The following is a 20,827-nucleotide window of genomic DNA, read 5'->3' on the forward strand; positions in this document are numbered from 1 at the left end:
GAGTACAAAAGTACTCATTACCCATAATACACCTAAACGTGAAGTACAAAAGTACTCATTACCCATAATAGACCTAAACGTGAATACAAAAGTATTCATTACCCATAATACACCTTAACCTGCAGTACAAAAGTACTCATTACCCATAATACACCTTAACGTGCAGTACAAAAGTACTCATTATCCATAATACACCTTAACGTGCAGTACAAAAGTACTCATTACCCATAATACACCTTAACCTGCAGTACAAAAGTACTCATTACCCATAATACACCTCCACGTATAATGCAGTGGTATTCCATTACCCATAATACACTTTAACGTGCGGTACAAAAGTACTCATTACCCATAATACACCTTAACCTGCAATCCTTTCGAGTGCCCATCATGCACTTGTACATGTAATGTCAATAACTGATCGCTTGTGTCTGTGTGTAGATGTGAAGCAGGCTTTGATCCAGTGGCAGGAGAGGATTGATTTTGCCCATAAACTGCTGACGCTGCTGAACTCTTACAGCCCACCAGAGCTGCGTAACGCCTGTCTGGGTGAGTCGCCACATCCACGAAATAAAAGCACTGCTTTAGAAATAAACCCTGAGTGTGATCTGAACATGTGTGTTGGTCCTCAGATGTACTGAAGGAGCTGGTGCTCTTGAGCCCTCATGACTTCCTGCACACACTCGTGCCCTTCCTGCAGCACAACCACTGCACGTACCACCACAGCAACATCCCCAGTGAGTCACTCGCACAGCATCGCCACCTTCACGCTGGTCTGTCTGGCAACAAGAAAGCAGACGTCCCTGCAAAGGAGGCTCGCAACTTGAATGTTTAGATTCCACTTTCTGATATTAGACCAGCAATATTCACTCTTTTATTTATATACATATATATATATAACAAGTGGCAGATGGAATGGGACGTATGCCATAGACATATGTTACATAAAATAAATTCAAGTATAAGAATAAAGTTTTTAGTACTTTCAAATCTAGGTACGATTAAGTTGTTTTACTAGGTTACATTTAGGCAATTCGAGATTCACACGAGTGGCTTCCCAATTTGCGTATTTACACTTTTTATATACCATAACTTTTTAGTTAATTGTATGACTTTAGCCTTATTGTTGACATGGCATTGTTGAAAACAATTAATAAATGATGATACTATGGTCACCACATGGTATAACACTTTCTGTGTGTTTTCTAGTGTCGTTTGGGCCGTATCTGCCCTGTAGAGAGAACATCAAGCTGATGGGCGGGAAGAACAACATTCGTCCTCCCAGACCGGAGCTCAACATGTGCCTGTTGCCCTCAATGGTGGAGACCAGTAAGGTGTGTGTGAGACCAACCAGTGGACCGCTGTTCACGCTGAGCTTTAGTTCTTCATAGAGTGTGTTTGTGTGTTTCCTTTAGGGTAAAGATGAGGTGTATGACAGGATGTTGTTGGACTACTTCCTGTCGTATCATCAGTTCATCCACCTGCTCTGTCGAGTCGCCATCAACTGTGAGAAGTTCACAGAGACTCTGGTGAAACTGAGTAAGAACGCTTCTCTCTATCTCAGCTCTGTGTGTGTGTGTGTGTGTGTGTGTGTGTGTGTGTGTGTGTGTGTGTGTGTGTGTTCTGATGGTGTTTGTTCACCTGTGTGCAGGTGTGTTGATCGCATATGAAGGACTTCCTCTACATCTGGCTCTCTTTCCCAAACTCTGGACAGAACTTGCTCAATCTCAGGTAAAACCTTCTCGGTCATACACACACACACACACACACACACACACACACGTACTAAAGCAATAAGACACTAGAGGTGGTGTGTCAAGAGATTTTATCACAGGTAAGAGGTGTTGTTAAGCATGATGGGATGTGGAGTGCCTGAAAATGTGCTAAAATCTGTCAATGCTTTGAATTTTTTAGTTACAAATTTTATATTTATTATATTTTATTGAATATTTATAATAATAATAATAATTATTATTATTATTATTATTATGTATTTATTTATTTGTTAGGGGTGAAAAAGGCAGTATGCATTTATTATACATCCTATAAATTAATAATAAAATGTATTTATTTATTTTATTGTTAAGAGTCCAAAATGGACTGCATTTATTATACATCTTACAAATTAAAAATAAATTGTATTTTATTACTTATTTATTGTTAGGTGTGGGTTGTTAGGAGGATTGTGCATTTATTATACATCTTACAAATTACCAAAAGCACCTTTTAAACACTTATAATTTTTAACACAATACAATATTGTAATTAATAATTAATAATTTGTCTTAATAATAATAATAATAATATATTTATATAATAATATGCACATAATTATAATGCATTTTTTTTATAGAGCTCTTTTTAAGGTACTCAAACACACTTTTATGAGACACAACATTAATCACACATTGAAAGCATTCCTAACAAGGTATAAGTTTTAAATGTTAAAAATTATCATTATACATCATCTCAGATTGATGCGTTGGGACCCTTGATATGGGTCTTCAAGCAGCCGATACTTCAGACACATGAAAACACAGCAGCCTCATCCAGTCAGAAGTGTGTGTTTCCTGACGTCTCTCTCTCTCTCTCTCTCTGTCAGTGTGCGATGGCTCAGTCGTGTGTGAAGCTGCTGTGTGAGGATCCAGCGTTTGGAGAATACATGAAATGCATCCTGATGGACGAGAGGAACTTCCTCAACAACAACATCGCCTACTCGTTCCTCACCTGCTTCTTACATAAAGTACACACAGACATATCTACTCCTCACGCAGTTTGAGTGTGAAAATAAATATTGACATCAGAACTAGAATGTTATGATTATATAATCTAGCAAATTCTGGGAAGGAATCCATGAGGAAAAATAACTTTATTAAATATAATTAAATGTACTTGCATTAAAGGCCCATTCTCTGTGTGTAGAATTTCAAAAAATGGAAGTGTTACCAAATCATCTAATGTTTGTGTGTTTGACACCTAATCCTGATATGTTTGTGACCGCAGATCAGGGTTAGTATTGCAAAGCTTCATAACCCTAGGTTAAGAACAGGCTAAATCCCTGTTATAAGTTCATAGGTGACATGTTTAACCCAAAGATAAGCTTAATTTGTAAAAGTTGTTCCTTTGCTCTTTGACACTGAGCCTGTTTGAAACTGGATGTGTGTGTGTTTAGGTGCAGGTGCAGGTGTTATCAGGCCAGAGCTGCTCGAATCTCGTCAACGTGTTGGTGACCAACCTTCTGAACGAGTACCACAGCCTGCAGCCTGAGCTGACCAATCAGAGAGCAGAGATGAGCAAGACCAGCAGCCTCCTGAACGCGGTCAGTACAGCTCCCTCCTCGCGCCTGTGCCAGCGCTCCCTCGCTCTTCCCTCATGTGTGTGTGTGTGTGTGTGTGTTGCAGGACCTGCGAGCGCTGCTGCTGGTGCTGTCGGTGTCCACCCCTCAGCATCTGGATCCGGCTCTGGGTCCCGCTCTACAGGAGCTGCTGTCCAAGTGCAGACTGTGTCTTCAGCACCGCGCAACACTTGAGATGGAGGCCAAGGAGCGCAAAGCCAAAGGTCTCAATATGCACAAACACACTTAAATTATCTATTATTATTATTATTATTATTATTATTATTATATTCTAAATGAAATAATTCAAAAGCAACACATGATGGTGATTTTATTTTTTATGGCACAAAAATGCATTTGACAAAATTTCAGCGATAAGTATGCATTTCTTGTTCATTGTGGCTTTGAATTATTTGATGTAAAATATAATAATTATTTATTTTGTACATCTTAAATGACCAAAAGCACATTTTAAACAATAATTTACATGAATAACAATCATTTAAAATGACATTTTTTTGTTCATAATAATACTAATAATAGTATTTTATTTAATATAATTTGTTTGTTTATGTGAATGTGTACACATGTATTGATCTACATAATTGACATAATGTATAGATTTATTATTATATATTCTGTTTCTACTATTTAAATAGCACCACTGAATATTTTATTAGTGTATATGCAATAAATACATTTATTTTCTTTCTACCCCTCCCTTTCATTTGGTTATTTATTTATTTATTTATCCCCTCCCTCTCTCATCTCTCTCTCTCTCTCTCTCTCTTCCTTTCTTTTTCTCTTTCCCAAATTCTATTTAGTTATTAATTTATAAATGTATAAAGCGATTGTCAAGGTACTCAAAGACGCTTTAAATGAGACACGGCATTAATCACACATTAAAATTGCATCATATTTAAATGTGTATTGTGGACTTGCACCTGCAGTCGATGACGTGTCTTCATTGTATTCCTCAGCGGAAGAGGAGGGCGTGACTCCAGTGAAGCGTCGGAGAGTGAGCAGCAGCGCTGACGATCGTCCAGGAGACGCTCCCTCATCCTCCTCCTCCTCATTGGCTCCCTGCTCCGAGCAGAAGGCGGAGCCTGGGGAGGCGTTAACGCCCACCAGCACGTCGGACACTGAAACCCGAGACTCCTCCCTCATCGACCCGGGAACGGAAAACGACCCGCCCTCTCCCGACAGCGCGTCCCTCGAGGAGAAGAAAATGGACGCTTCGTCATCGTCATCATCTTCATCTTCGTCGTCATCCTCCTCTCTTCCCGAAGCATTCGGCCGAGCGGATGAAGCTCCGCAGCAGATAGCGGGAAGAGAGGAGGAGGAAGAGGAAGATGGGAGGAAGGAACCGCAAGAGCAGGAGGCAGAGCCAGAAAGAGAGGAAGTTCCCTCCACTTCCGCCGACTCGGTGCTTTTACTGTCCAGTTTGCCGGAAGCCTCCGAGGGGCGGAGCTGCTCGCTCCAGGAGGCGGAGTCAGGCGGCTGTGGCCACGCCCACATGCAGGATTCCCTGGAAATGCTGTCACGCACAGTCGAGGCCACTATCGCGGTGGTTGCCAAACTTTCGAACGGAAAAGGAGGGACACGCCCCTCGGCATTGTGACGTTACTTTTCACATCCCTCCTTTTTCGCATTTCACCATTTCCGTTCGCCATGCTGTTCAGTTTTGTCATTTTAAGAGTAACTGAAGTCCGATTTGTCAACATTTTTTTCTCTCCCTGACCTTTGGCCTTGCTCTTCACCAACTGAGCTCCGCATTAATTGAACAGAACGAAAAGCGAACGATATCAGCTGGAGCGTATTTTCGTCAAAGGCCAGATGTTTTCTTTTTTAAGCCGTAATTGTGTTGGTTAATTTGTTTTGAAGTGGTTTGTTTTCGAGCCTGCAGTGAAACAGGGAAAAGGTTTACAACATTTTAGTCCCATCAGTGCATAATTTAATTTGCGTTTTTATTCACGTGTATTATTATTATAATTACGATTGTCTTCTGTGCCAGTTTTGTACTTACAGACGTGAGGCTGAAATGGCCTTGCTGTGGGTTTTTTTTCTCTGTGGTGGATATCAAAAACTATGTTTACTTTGTATATTGAAAAGAAAGAACGAACCACAAGAACCTTGATTCTGTAAAGAATCTTCTAGATGTTGCCTGGCTTTGTAAATGAGATGGTTAAAATATATATATATATATATATATATATATATATATATATATATATATATATATATATATATATATATACATATATATTTCTGTAAGGTATATGTATACAGTATATATCCATTCAAGCGCAGTATACTGTATATATAAATCTACTGTATATATATATACCTACGTTGTGTATATAGAAACTTATGGTGCTCTTTTCAGGCTCAGATCACTTGTGGCCGGAATATTGCACATTTGATGGAACAGTTGGAGCTCTATTTTATTTACCGAAATACATTCCATAATCTATTGGATGTCATTCTTGCGTTCTCTGTATTTGATTTCTCTCTCAGTCTTTCTGTTTTCATTTATTTTAATATAGGATATAACTTAATAAAATTTTAATATGATTTAATTATGAACCGAGTCCAAAAAGCAGGTTGTGGGATGATTTATTTTTTTCTTTCTGTTGTGAGTGTAACTAAGATGGCTGCGTACGGAATAGAATATTAGCGTTCAGCAAACTATATAGTGTACACTGCATACTTCCTATTATTTTTTTGTAAAAACAAAACGGTATGCTGTAAATGCAATGATAAACATTTCAAGTAACGGTATGATGCATTCAGGAAAAAATGCTTGTGTTTGCCATTCAGATCAGATTAATCTAAAAAGTTTGTATACTGCACATTTTGGCATTATGTATGCCTTGCTAAATCATACTGTAGAAATAGTGTGCTATTCTGAACACAGCCCAAATGCAGGTTTAAAGTGTGAGGGTTGTGAATTGGGCTGTAATTATTACACACACACACAATTAAGAAGCATTTAAAAAAAAGTTTAATCATCCTGATGGAAATTTACATCAAAGATGCAAATTAAAAGCAGTTCACAATTTTGATACACAATCATAGCTGAGATGGTTAAAGTGCAAAAGCCTACTGTCATTCGTAAACAAGTTTTAGGATATTCCTTTGTGAAAGTTAATGTGCTAAATTCAAGGCAGTTGAATGTACATATATATCTATACAACAGGAGAAATGTCCTCTTCCAAAACCAGGTGAGTCAGTGTCCTCCTCTAACTGAAGTGGAAAGTTCTCCATAGGCAGCAACACAAGAAGTGCTCAGGAGACTCAACTCTACTGATTTCAGTGGACTAGTGTTAGCATGTTGCTAAGCTAATGTTGGAGTACACAAACAAAAATGTTGGCTATGGAACATTTTAATTGTTCATTTTCATTTACTGAAATAAATATATTTATATTCAACATTTCTCTCCATCTTGTCACAATGCATCATGGGATTAATTTTAATCTTTTTTTTTGGAATAGCCTTTAATAGCGCTGTTGAGGATGTGTGTTAGCATTAATTTTGAACCTCGTGAGTCTCGTGCTGAGAGGAATGGAGGAGTTTGGATCCATCGAGGTATTTTCAGAGGGAAGAGATGTTGTTTCCGGTTCTTAAATCTGTGTCGTTTTCTGAATCTCTCTCAGAATCGGGCATGTTATTAAACTTAACCTGAAAAACAGAACATTTGCAACGTAAAGCTTTTCAATTCCACAACCTGAATATTGTCCGAATTCAACTTCACTAATTCGTCATTAGCAAGGTTATCTGAATCGAGTGCTTTACCTCTTTGACTTCTTGTTTTTTGCTGTTAAGAGAAGAAACATGTTTAGTCAAACATCTCAGAACAAAACTAAAGCACATTTTGTATTTCAGGACACGTTTAACAAGTATGAGTGTAACTATAATTGCTCTTTAACAATATATTGGCACTTACCTGTGAAAGTGAAAACTTCTGTCAATACTGGATTTCTTGGGTCCACCAATACTGAAGCTCTCTCTGTCAGAATCTGTGTCCTTCATTTTCTTCATCCTGAAGCAGCAAAAAAAAAAAAAAAAAAAGTTTCCACATTAAAAAAAAGTTAACCACTAAAAGAATGAGTAGCCTAGTCCTTTTGTAAAATGTACATAGTCAACAAGAAAGTCACTTCTGTAATGTGAGTGTCATTCAGAAAGACAACATATGTAAGACGGGACTTGGGTTTATCCATTAGAAATTGCAAGTTATTACATTTTCATTAAAAGATTATTGAAAACCTGTAGGATGACGTTTTACTCTTTCCCCCCAGCTTTTACTAAAAGAGTTGCCAGTCAGTGCCAACATTTTTTAACATATTCACAAATATTTCATTTTGTTGTATGAATATGTAATATATCAAAAAAAAAAATCAGTGGGTAAGTTTCATTTAAAAAAAAAAAATCCAACAAAAAGATGAGAAAAATGCATTTTTGTCAAAGACTTTGTCTCGACTGAATTCAGAATCATGATCAAAACATAGATCGAGTCCTTCAACACACCCAAAGCTTCACAGTCGTATTCCTCTTTGTGATTTCGACGTTTTGATTTATATGCTGTTCAATGTTTGATGATGACGTTAGCTAACTTGTGCGTAAGCAACTTTTATTCGCTCCTTCTGGTTTAAGCAGATCTTCTTCACTCTTTGTTTTTAGATCCAAGATGCTGTACTATTTCAGTATAGCATCTTGTCAAGTAAATGGGTCGGTTGTTTCGGTTTTGACTTTGTTGGTTATTTCTCGTATAGGAATGATTTTCAGGTCACCAGGAATATGGTTATTCAGTGAGAGCCAGACAGCATGTTTGAAATCCAAAGAAAAATAACGCCTTCTAATAACTTACCTAACGAGATAGACAGTCAACAGAGCGATAAGTGCCACAATGCTTATAGCCAGCAGAACACTGAGAGCGATGACGGCTGCCTCATTGGAACCTTCAGAATTTTCAGAGATTCCAGAACTTTCCTCCACTTTGATTTCCAAATTAGAACCAAGCACCTTCTCCAGCTCCTCTTTTACATCGTTGTGATTACTCTGCAGTTTCCTGTGGGAGTCGACACAATTCAGATCCCTCAAAATCACATGTTGTTCATTATCTATAATGGAAACCTAATAGGCCAGAGGGTTTTCAAAGCAGAACTTTGAAGCTCATGTTTTTGTTAAAGAACGAGTTTTTTTCTGAATATATTGCAGATCGCACATTTCCTTATAAACTGATTTTAATTCAACTTACTCTTTGACCACCGTGGCTTGGATGACCGCACCACTGGAGTCCATGGCGATGAAACTGACGTAAGTCTTGTCTGTAGATTCTCTAAGAATGGTGCGCATCTCATTCCCATTCTCAGCTCTCACACTGAGGATTTTCACAGTCCAGCCTAAAACTTTCCCCATGGAACTGAGAAAAAAACACCAATGAATCATTCAGTCTTATTTGGGAACTGGGACAAGAACTCACTCAAAAGAATGATTCATTAAAATATGATTGGTTCTCCCAAAAATACATAAAATAATGCACATGCACACCATTCCAAGTCTTCAAGGCCAGGTTTCACAGACCGGGCTTAAATTAAACCAGGATTTGGCCTTAGTTCAATTAGGACATTTAAGTAGCTTTTATAAATGTGCCTTAGAAAAAATAAACAATTACTGATGTGCATCTTGAGATGAAACAATAGAACTAACATATATCAGTGCAAGTTGCTTTCAGTTAAAACAACTCAAACATGCATTTTAGTCTGAGACTAGCTTAAGCTTTGTCTGTGAAACTGGGGGCTAAAGTCTAATATACAATTCTCCATTTAGTAAATTTAATGGTTAACAGCTTAGATCCTAATAGCTGCTATTTCAGAGACCAAACTGTTCATATTTTTTGAAGAAACTGATGCTAGAGCGTTGCTTTGTAATTGCTAATATGTTCTGAGTGGTTTGTATCACGTATGTGGTTACTCTGGTGTTCTAGGTGGTAGAGCATTGTTATGTGGTTGCTAGTTTGTTGTCTGCATTTGCCAGGGTGTTGCTAGTTGGTTTCCAGGTTGTTACTATGCGGTTGTATTAATAGAGCATTGCCGTATGATTGCTAGGTTGTTGCTATCAATTGCTTGGGGGTTCTGAGTGGTTCCTAACAGACTGAAGTCAAAAGAGCCCACCTCTAAGTCTCTGTGATATTCTGGTCTCTAGATATCCTTCAGTGGTATTATATAGGATTTTTAAAAACTACAAATAATTTAGGTTAATACTAAGTTAAGTTAAGATTAAATTTGTTCAAAAGTATGATTCATTCAAATAAGATGGGTTCTCGAGGTCTACTCAATGACCCAATCGCACCAGTTCTTGTGGAGTGAATTATGGAGTGAATAATACAGATTCAGTCTTTTTCTCTTAAAAAGCTATCATATGACTTTAGAAGACTTGGAATGGTGAGCATATGAACTATTGAAGGTTTTTTTTTTAAGCTTGGTCATGGTCACTGTGAACCATGGAAAAGAGCTGCAGGGTAATTTAGAAAAGACTTTACTTTTGTCATTCAGTGGTTCAGAGTTTAGAATGACATAAGCCTGAGTATAAAAATGACAAAATGGGTGCATTCTTGGGTGAACTATTTGTGTAAACATATTTCCCCTTACTCTCTTTTCTCAAAACACATTAAATCACAATAGTGATTACACTGCCCTTCTGTCCCGATGAAAATGGGCTGGGAAATGGCAATTCTCCTACTCACTCTTCAATCTCTGGTATCTTCTTCTCAACTGTGAACACGGGCTGGTTTAGCGAGATGACCACGACATTGTTACTTGCACTTTCTTTCACGGTGATCTGTAGGTGGCAAACACAAGAGCTTGTTTTGATCTTTGAATTTTATTCTTTGCATTGAATGCTCTGTTCTACTGCTCCATTCTCAATCAAAATGCCATTGGTCTTACAAAAGCGTTTTCTTATTTTCTCTCGGTTTCTGCTCACCTCTACTGTTGTAGTCGTTAACAGCCCATGTTTATCAGTGGCTTTAACCTGAAAGGTGGACGGATTGCCTCCAAATCTGGATGCATCCAGTACGTAGACCTGACCAGTGCTTGCCTCCACATCCAGCAGAGTTGTGGACTCCAGCAGGGAATACTGCAGTTCTGAGCTCTCGCCCACATCAGGGTCCGATGCCTGAGGGACACACCACCACATTTCAACCAGTTACGTGAATACAAAAAAAAAATAATACTTTTTATTAATTGCAAAGAACAATTTGTCTAGTCTATTACTTCTAATATATACAATTCTGTGCTTTGTTGTGTATTTCCGTTTGGAAAATTAGATGGATAGTAGCTTAGATGCCAATAGTTACTATTTCAGACGCCAAAAAACCTGAAGAAACTGCCATGATGCTAGGGTGTTAACTCTACTTGTAAGTAATAACAATGGTGATGCTTACCTTAGCAAACACCAGTATTTAAAACAGATCTGACTACATCCATTGTATTTATATCTGATGAATATGCCAAGCCACACTCACCTGGACCTTTACTATAGGGAATTTGTATGGAGAGATACTGAAAATCTCTGCTTTATATATTTCAGCGTCAAACACAGGAGCCTCATTCACGTTCTCAACCTGAACGTTGACCTGAAGATTGTGAGAGAAAGAAAGTCAAATACAAATATAAATGAGCCCAGTGGCAACTTTCTTTTAAGAAGAGAAACTTTGACTTTAGGTGTTGGAACTGCAAGACTTAGGTCAGAAACACATTCTATGCAAATATGTTAACGCAAACACTTTTAGTTTCACAAACTTGAGTCATTGCATTCTGAAATGTGTCAGAACACAATTCATAATACAACAAAAGTTTTTGGTGCATTCTCGGTTGCATCAATAATTGATATGGTGGCAATTGTGTTGTGTTGTCTTCTAAAGGTCAACTACTCAACATGTATTTTAGCTAGCTTCCCATGTAATAACAAGAATAGTACCGTTGTCTCTGCAGTGTTTGCAGGAGTTCTGGAGTCTATGGCTTCTACTGTGAGGATGAACCACTCCTCTTTCTCCTTGTCCAGCGGTCTGAGAGCTTTTATGGTTCCCTCACCATCCACAGAGAAGACATCCACATGTGACTTCATGTTATAGCTGACCGTAACCACTGGACTTCCTGTTAATGCCTTGACCTTGCCCACTGTTGAGGCCTCAGGTTCATTCTCTTTTATTGTGAATTTGTAGGAGGAGTTTTCAAAACTCACACTCTCAGTGAGAGAGGCAATTTTGAAGTGGATCAAGACTTCAGCTTCAGAGAGAAGAAATATGTTAATCTTGACTTGTTTATCAGATCAGGTTTGAATACTGAAGGGGGAATTAACCGCTCACAATAAGAATTGCTCACATTATTTGCATTGTTTTAACACCAGATTCACTAAAGGAATTATGCAAACTAAGCCCAAACCTTCATCAGATTCTGGTGGTGTTCCATGATCTGTCGCTATAGCAGTGAGGGTTAGCAGCGTGTCTTCTGTGACCTCGCTAAGGTCAGAGGTCAAAGTGATGACTCCTGTTTCAGCATCCAATGCGACCATTGAGGAGTCTTCAGAGAAACTACAGAAAAACAACATTCATGCATCTGTCTTAAAGGAGTGATGTAGGTAAATGTGTTCATGGTTTAGCCTTCATGTTATTGAACCTAAAGAATTGGAAGTTTAGTTAGCTTAAGCTTACCTGTAACTAATTAGCGCGTTGTTTCCAGCATCTTTATCTGTGGCCGAGAGCGTCAGCAGCACATCTCCAACTTTGGCGTCTTTAACCAGAATGCTTTTGCTGTAGATGTCGGAGCTGAAAACTGGAGCATTGTCATTGATATCTGTGATACGGACCCTCACTGTGGTGATGTTCTGCAGAAAATGAACCCAAGCAAACCTTTGTAGTGCAGACCAAAAGTTCATATTTGCAATGTGTAGTATCTAACTTAAGGATTGTAGAATCGTGTATCTATAGTTTTGAATATTAACAGTTGGATCCTCAGTGCAACATCTTTGTTAAGAGTAGCCTACTTAGATAGTAGTACATAATCTGTGTGACATTAAAAACAACTACCTGGGGTTTGCTATATATGTAATTTAGGGATAAATCTAAATATACATCTAGAATCTACAATGAATATAATCTTTAGAGCAATTCTGCTTCTGCTGGGCTACCATCCTGCAGAGTTTAGCCCCTCCAACTCTGCTCCAACACACCTGACTGTAGTTTTTATGTAATCCTGAACACTCTGGATAGCTGCTTCAGGAGAGTTTGTTTAGGGTTGGAGCTCAACTCTTGTGGAAGTTAGCTCTCCAGGAGCAGGGTTGGCTACCCCTGCTTTAGAGCAAACTTGAATGTTTGTCTAATCCAAGGGCTACCACCATGCAGAGTTTAGCCCTAACCCTAATCAAACACACCTGAACCAGCTTATTAGGATGTTCATAATAACTTGAAAACAACACTTAAGTGTTTTGGAGCAGGGTTGGAACTAGAGTCTGTAGGAAGGTAGCCCTCGAGGGACAGGGTGGGCTACCCCTGTTCTATGTCCTCTAGAATGCTAGCTATATTGCTAGATATATACCTGCACTCTGGGAGCTATGGCAATGCAATCAGTACAATCACAAAACTGTATTAAAGTACACATTGACATCACAAATCATACAAAGAAAAGGAAATTACATTTCCCTGTGGCATCCCATGATCCATTGCAACAATGACCACATCATACACATCCTGTGTCTCCCGATCCAGCTCCTCAATAGCTAGGAGAGTCCCATCCTGAAGGAATGAAATAAAGTAATAGATTTTTGAAAATGAATGAAGATCTGAACATCTGACATTACATTGTCATGTCAATAGGTTTATGTCCTCACATCACTGAAGCTGAAGAATTTGCTGTAAGAGGAAGTAGTGATGGTGACACGTCCGTTGTCTCCAATGTCAGCGTCTGTGGCTGAGATTTCACACACCACTCCAGGTGATGAGGGTGTGTACGCACCTTCCTGAATCTCAATGGGCTCTGGGAGAGGAAGGAATTGTGGGTTGTTGTCGTTGACGTCCTGAACAGTGATGATGACCTGAGCTGTGGAGCTTAAACCATCAACAGGCTGGTCTACAGCTACAACCTGAGAAAGACAATACAAGCATCCCATTCAGAATGAATAGTCATCCTGGACATTTTGTAACTAGTTGGATTTAAGAAATGAATGTGGTTGCTTTGTACCAGTAATATGTAATTGTCTACAGTTTCTCTATCCAAGGTGGCGTCGCTCCGGAGTGATATTACTCCTTGACTGTTGATAACGAAGGTACTGTTATCCATGATAAAGTGACCTTTAGAGAACCCACCCTGATCGGATAGAAAACCAGAAAAGGTAAGTACATCAAAACAGATTTAGAATGCTTGTTAATTTGAAGGTTATTTAGGTATTGTGTAGTCTGCTTTTCTTCTCTCACCTCATCCTCATCTGTAACCTCCAAAGATACCAGAGCAGTTCCACCTGCAAGGTTTTCATAGACGGACACATCGTACTGGCCCTTACTGAACACAGGAGCTTTATCGTTAACATCCTCCACCCACACTGTTACAGTAGCTCTGCCAGTGAGAATAGGGGTTCCTCCATCTTGTCCCTCCACTTCTAGAGTGTAGCGCTTAGCTTTGCCATAATCCAGCTTTTCAGAAAGGGTTATGTTACCAGACTCTGCATCAATGCTAAAAACGGGTGGTGTTGAAGAAGGGTCCTGTTTGACAATGTGATAGGTCACAACAGCATTTGGACCATCGTCTTTGTCTGTTGCCATGACATTTACCACAGTTGTTCCTACTTCAGCGTGCTCAGACACTGTGGTCTCATACGGTTGTTTGGAAAATATGGGAGCATTGTCATTAATGTCAGTAACGGAGATGTCCAGATTGGTGGTGGTGGAACGTGACGGGCGACCCTGATCTTGGGCGGTGATCACTAACTGGTACGTATCTTGGGTCTCCCTGTCAAGGGGAGCAGCTAGAGTTATCACTCCTGTTTCTTGGTCAACATTAAACCTCCCAGCACCTCCCAGGAGAGTGTACCGCACTTCTCCATTAAACCCTGCATCCGCATCCGTGGCTGTTACCGATGTTACATTATCTCCCACCGTGTGATCCTCAGGTACTGAGACAGTAGCAGGGTGATTTTCAAACACTGGACTGTTGTCATTGATGTCCAGCACCTCAACCAGGACTGATGCCTCGTCTCGGTTAGTTCCATCCGTTATCGACAGCTGCACAGTGTAGCTGCTCTTCTCCTCAAAGTCTAGTTTGACTTTGGTCGAGAGAACACCTGTAGCCTGGTTTATGGAGAACTTGTCGGCTTCAGTCTCAACTGCTAAGGTGACAGGAACAATAGGATCAATGGACAAAAAGTCCACCTGTGAATGGGAGAGTACACATTGGTTCATGATTAGACGGTTTACCAGATTTCCACTGTCATTGCTACTTGTATGTGAGAATAACCTAACCCAAAATGATAAACAATTAAAGGGATGCATGCTAAATAACAAGTCTTCCAAAGTTTTTTTTTTACATAATCATTATTTTAGTCTGTTCCTTACACAAAGCTGTCAGATAACTTCAGAAGACTTGGACATATAGTGAACAAGTCTTTGATGGTCCTTTTATCGTGTTTTTGGTGTGCTTTTTGAAGATTGACAGTTATATGCAAAACAAAAAAGCTTGAACACTTGTAAATTTCTCCTTTTGTATTCCACAGAAAACGAATATGGGTTGGAAATAACATGAAGGTGAGTAATAATGACAGCATTTTTCATGTTTTTTGAGATACGAGACTGTCCTCATAGACCCTCGTGGGAGACTATTTAAACACTTTACAAAATTTCAAGTAGATTAGACCAATGCTTCCATAGTTATAGACAATTTCATGTTTTTCCCAGTTATAGCACCACCAAGTGGCCAGGATCTGCCAGTTTTGCATGTGTCCTCAGACTGAGCCAATACAAAAGTATATCAAGATTGGTAAATATATCTCTTTCTGTTTTTATTTCTTTAAATAAAGATTTGTTAGTTAGCTGGTTGTCATTTAGACCAGATTGTTGTCATCACATGTTTGTATTTCAGTTAAAGAGACAGTCCCTCAGGATAGAAGTTTTTTTGTGCTTTAAGAACCTTGACAATGTCTGCCTCTGACTGATCCTCCTCCACTTTCCCCTGGTAGGTCTTCTGAAGGAACTGAGGATGAGAATCTCCAGGTGCCTTGACATCCACCATTGCAGAAGTCGATCTGCTTATAGCGCCCCCTAAATGTATGGAAAGGCAGTGCAGTGGTTTTTAAGCCAACAGGAAAGTATCCACATCCAGGTATACCTCCATAAAATGATAACTTACCATCTTTTGCAGTGACATAGAGTGAAAACTGAAGGATTCTGTTGTCCACGAGTGGGATTGTTTTAACTAGCGTAATCGCCCCATCATTCTCACTAATGCCGAAAAAACCATCCTCATTTCCAAACTCAATGGAGTAGCTGATTTCACCATTTGGGCCTTCATCCAGGTCTGTTGCTTCGACCTTAGACGAAAATGTATGTACAGTATGTTTAATGAATAACTTTATTCCAATGTCTATGGTATAGTAGTCATCTTATAATGACATAATGGTTCCATAATCTCCAGAAATGTACTAAAATATTGATTGTGCTGGAAAACTATTAAATGACTCAACAAAACATTGATTTGTCACCTTGACAACCTGCATTCCAGTAGTCTGATTGCCGAAAACTTTGCCCTGATACTTGGAAGTTGTAAACTGTGGACTATTATCATTCTCATCCAGCAGGACGACGGTGACGTCGGCTGTTGCTTTGTTGGTGGAAGGAGCCTCTTCTTGTGCTTCAACCTTTAGATTTTGGAGAGAAATTTGGCATATTGCTTATTACACAGTTGTGTATGAAAACACAGTGTGATTATAATTCTTAATTTCTGAAAAATCATAGTGATAATGATCATATGAGACTTATTGTTACTTGAAAACTGAAGCTGGTTGTGGTTTCTCTGTCTAGGTCCGCAGAACTTTTCACCAGAATTGTTCCATCAGGCCTAATGGAAAAAGGTACGGATTCTGGAATAATCCGGAATGTTCCTTTAAATCCTCCCTAGAAAATAAGTCACTTAGTAAGTTCTTTTCTCATGCATTTTTTTGAATCTCACAATAATTATATTACTTTACAAACAGACAGTGATGTTTTCAGGAACTGTACCAGGTCTGGATCAGTGACTTTAGTCTGAAGCACAAACTGATCCTGTGGTGAATTTTCCAGAATAGATACGGTGTACTCATCCTGGTCAAATTTTGGAGGGTTGTCATCCACATCCTCAATGGTGACGGACACCACAGCGTTAGCCGTCTTACTGGCATCATCCTGCTGAGTTGCCTATTTATAAGGAAATCATGAATAGAAAATATAAACAAACACAATCCTGAAACCTCTTCAGATTCATGAATGTCTTCAGAAACGTCTGATACCTGTATGTGAATAGTTATCTGGTCGACTTCCTCTCTGTCTAGTGCCGTTGTCACAGAAATGACTCCACTGTTCTGATCAATGTCAAAGTTACTTTGATACTCATTTGGAAAGACTAGAACAGAAATGTGGATATTTGCTGTGTTATTATCAGAAACTTCATATAGAAAATGACTATATTTCTTTATTCAAATAGAAGTGTGTTTTTAGCAGTGTAAAGTGCTTGTTTTATCACAATTGCTGTGCTTGACTGTAGTTTGGTGGAATTTTCTATATTATCAGATTTTAAATCAGTGTTTCACCTCTAGCTTTCACACATCTACAGAGAAACTTTATTTGAAACAGGAGGAGGTTATTTAGATTAGGACACATGTCATGTAAGTGTGTTGTAAATCTTCTGTTAACAGCACCTGCTGTTATGCTGTAAAGTACAGTCTCGTTGATGCCCGTGTCGCCATCTTGAGCTTTTATGGCCTCAGGAGTGATGTCTGAAAACTGTCCTACCTGTGCATGGACAGAAAAGACATGAAGACATCATGTGATTTGATCAAACATGCGTTTAAATATTGATCATGATGTTATTTACCTGGTTTTCCTCAATGGATGCCTTGTAGAGACTGTGATCAAAATAAGGGTTTAGATTGTCAAAATCTTCAACTGTTATTGTAACTGTTGTGGTGTCACTGAGATCGCCTATATCCTGCAAAAAAAAACATAGTGTTTTATTACTATCTACATTAAAATTATAAATCATCCAAAAATGAAAAATTTGTAATTTGTTCCGGGTCCCCATCCACTTTCATTGTATGGAAAAAAGCAGACATTCTGCTAAACATCTGCTTTTGTGTTGCTCAAGATTTCATGTTTGTGTGAAGTTTAAAGAGAATAGACTGCTAAAGCAAGTTTGAAGTTTGGTGATCAAAGTAATCTGGAGGTTAGTAGGATGTCAGAGAGTTTGTCTTTACTTTAGCTTGCACAGTGAAGATGTACTGTTGAGCATTGTTGTAGTTCAGACGTTGTTTCAACCTGATGTTTCCGTCACCTCTCACTTCAAAATCATCTGGTGCTGGAGGCTGTTAATGAAGATGAAGTGATTAATTAAAATGAAACACTTACAGATTAATTATATATTATTTAGTTTCCTTTCCTTTAAAAGAATCTGCAAGTATCAAAACAGTAACTCTAAAAAAAAAAACATGAAATTGGGCATGATTAAATGTTTAATTGATTGACAGCCCTATTGTAAATTTAACTTACAATTAAATTTCATCTAGTGACTGTTAAATGTAGTTTTGTGTAAACATGCTACTTTATTATTAAATAAAAAATATGAGAATCATTCATGGCTTGCCAGTATAGAATATATAATATTGGTGTTTTCTGGATAAACATCTGCATCTTCAGCCTTCACCCTGAGCACATCTGAACCCACAGCTGTCGTCTGGAGCAAAAGACACAGTTTACAAAGAGATGTGAGTCTCTGAGTGACCAAACACACTTCTGCTGTATAAAGATGTGACATTACACACACCTCTGACACTGTGACGCTGTATGTTTTACTCTGGAAGATCGGAGGATTGTCATTGACATCCTGAACTTCTAACCTCCTGATGTTTTTCAGCTGAAATGGAGAATGAAGACTTTATAGTGAAGGTTTATGAGATGAATACTTTGTCTTATTGAATAATTTGATAATGTTTTTGTTTAAACTTACTGACGGGTTTGGGCAAGTGAGTGAATAATACAAAATCCCTCCTGACTAGAAGAAATAAAACACAAAGAGACATGTGGCACTTCATTTCTTTGTGAGATAAAAAAATTAAAAAGTAATACTAGCAACTATGCCAGAACGGGCAACTGTCGAATGTCAGTCAGTGGATAATGTTGGTTTGTAGTTAATGATAAATTCCATTGAAGATATAAAAATTGAGAAAATGGAATGAGATAATTACTCTCTCTCTCTCTCTCTCTCTCTCTCTCTCTCTCTCTCTCTCTCTCTCTCTCTCTCTTTCTCTCTAAATATATATTATATATACTGTATATGTGGATCAGTGAGGGACAAACCTCCTTTAGTACATCAGCATCCAGTGGTTTGATGGTTCGTACAGTAGCGGTTGAGTCTCCATTAGAGTAAACCAGCTCCAGAAATGTTACACCAATGGGAAAGAGATGTGGCTCCAGCACCAGACGATCATCAGGTCCGATATTAGTGATAGTCTCTACATCTCCTGAAGGCCAGATCAAATACATATTCTGACACACAATCTAAACATAAATGCTAGATAATTCCAGTATTGTTCTTGCATTACTACTCTTAATATTCACAAGCAAAGGCATTTTAATCAAATATCAATTATTTTATGTTTCAATAAAAATCATATAATTTACAAATGTGAAAAGAAGCATCTAATATTGTGGACATTTCTCACCTTCATATCCCTCCTGGATATTCCCTACTCTGCTATCGGTTCCAGTTGCACAGTTTATCTGTGAAGTACCTTAAACAGAAACAAGTCATTGGTTTTAGGACTTAACGAACAGCTTAAAGCCTGAATATGGCAGCACAAAATACACTAAATCACACAATATGTAAAACAATACATATAACAATTTAAACAATTTAAACATGGGCATAAAGTTTTATGATTCATTTTCATTTCCATTACTTTACTGATATGCTGGTGACATATAGTAGACAGACAGTTGTCTTTCTAATATCTGATTGGATAACTAATATTACTCCAATGTTCAAACTCATGTCATTTAATCTTAAATCATTTCACTTATATTATTGAATAAAGCGGTTTCCTATTAAATCCTGACTTTTACTCACTTAGAAGACCTTTGTCCTGTAAAACACATGCTTTTTTTAACAGTAGACAACAGCTAGAACTAAATATATATAACTAGATATATCTTATAAAAATAAGTTAGGCCTCACATCCAAATGTTTGAATTTAAAATTTATACTTCAGCTGGTTATGAATGAATTTTGACTTACCAATAGCACTCTTTACACAGTGGACATGAAGACAAGCTAAAATAAATAAAACCGAGAATAAATCCATCTTTTCCATAATTCACTGTCAGTGCCGCCTGTATTATGAAGGCTGGCAGGGAAGAGAATGAATATTCCTTGAGTAATTTCTCTCTCTGAGCTGTTCCTTATTGAATGTCATAAACAGTTATGGCCTCTGGTGTAAGCAAGTATCAAAGGTGCTTCATAAAGGCCAATAATGAGGAGAAATGTGGGAGGGATTGTACGGAAATAGTTTCATGTTACAAGTTTATTTGAGGATGTCTTATATTTTAAACCGCTAGACTTTGCTATTGACCTTTACTTGGCTTCTTGTATCACCTCACACTCTTTTTCTGTCACATAATGGAAGAATTTTAACTTGAATTATTAAGTTATTAATAAGTGAAGCGGAGTAATAGGAAGGATAATGAAACTGCTCATAACAACAATTTAATGATACAAGATCATGTTGGGGAAGTGATTATCCATGTTAGAGTTTATTTTGTAACAATGACTGTAACACTTACATCATCCTTAATAATAAGCACTCATCCATTGCCATAAATCTAAAGACCTTTTTGCTGGACTTTGGCCTGCAATTGAACAGGCTGTAAAGATACGTGACAACAATGACTAATTCACACCCTGCACTAACTCAGATGAGATTATTACAAAAAAAATCTATATCCTTTATTTCATGTTGCTACCAACAACACAATCTAATCATTGCTTACTAGTTATGAGCCTTGTTTATCAGAACTAGAGTTGACAAAGGTCACACGCAATAACACTGTATATAAAAGATTATTATATTTTATGCTGATGATAAAAAGTGTGAAAAAAATAAAAATAAATGTGGTGTCTCTTAATCTGCTGGAAGAAGGGATCAAAACTCTGCTGGATAGTGGCTCTCCATGAGCAGGATTGGACAATAAATGGATCAGT

General features: G+C 38.1%; 3 protein-coding genes across 3 annotated transcripts in view; 1 reads left to right on the forward strand and 2 right to left on the reverse strand.

The window, feature by feature from the left end:
• Nucleotides 1-6,766, forward strand: part of usp34 (ubiquitin specific peptidase 34) — a 58,291-nt gene extending 51,525 nt beyond the window's left edge. Inside the window, exons 68-76 of the mRNA XM_079895895.1 lie at nt 442-549; nt 633-737; nt 1,210-1,334; nt 1,416-1,539; nt 1,652-1,731; nt 2,603-2,743; nt 3,173-3,319; nt 3,402-3,558; nt 4,315-6,766. Of these exons, the coding sequence (XP_079752021.1) occupies nt 442-549; nt 633-737; nt 1,210-1,334; nt 1,416-1,539; nt 1,652-1,731; nt 2,603-2,743; nt 3,173-3,319; nt 3,402-3,558; nt 4,315-4,955 (1,628 nt within the window). The 3' untranslated portion in view covers nt 4,956-6,766. The remainder of the gene's footprint in view (nt 1-441; nt 550-632; nt 738-1,209; nt 1,335-1,415; nt 1,540-1,651; nt 1,732-2,602; nt 2,744-3,172; nt 3,320-3,401; nt 3,559-4,314) is intronic.
• On the reverse strand, nt 5,194-19,113 carry LOC307149179 (protocadherin-like wing polarity protein stan; the record flags this gene model as incomplete). The annotated part of the gene is made up of 22 exons (XM_079855336.1): nt 5,194-7,016; nt 7,131-7,152; nt 7,282-7,377; nt 8,203-8,403; nt 8,593-8,757; nt 10,081-10,175; nt 10,320-10,511; nt 10,861-10,971; nt 11,316-11,623; nt 11,780-11,928; nt 12,049-12,221; nt 13,030-13,128; nt 13,224-13,475; nt 13,574-13,699; nt 16,600-16,773; nt 16,866-16,978; nt 17,274-17,367; nt 17,450-17,563; nt 17,829-17,936; nt 18,275-18,304; nt 18,395-18,484; nt 18,928-19,113. The coding sequence occupies 22 exons, from the start codon at nt 19,111-19,113 to the stop codon at nt 6,930-6,932; spliced, it is 2,985 nt and encodes a 994-aa protein (XP_079711462.1). The 3' UTR covers nt 5,194-6,929.
• LOC307154753 (cadherin-10-like) lies at nt 13,734-15,637 on the reverse strand (the record flags this gene model as incomplete). Its single annotated transcript, XM_079864842.1, has 3 exons — nt 15,512-15,637; nt 13,793-14,757; nt 13,734-13,752 (listed from the first exon to the last, which is right to left on the reverse strand). The coding sequence occupies exons 1-3, from the start codon at nt 15,611-15,613 to the stop codon at nt 13,734-13,736; spliced, it is 1,086 nt and encodes a 361-aa protein (XP_079720968.1). The 5' UTR covers nt 15,614-15,637.
• Nucleotides 19,114-20,827: the final 1,714 nt, after the last annotated feature.

The sequence above is a fragment of the Squalius cephalus genome, assembly GCF_949319135.1.
Source record: "Squalius cephalus genome assembly, chromosome: 2".
Lineage (NCBI taxonomy): Eukaryota > Metazoa > Chordata > Actinopteri > Cypriniformes > Leuciscidae > Squalius > Squalius cephalus.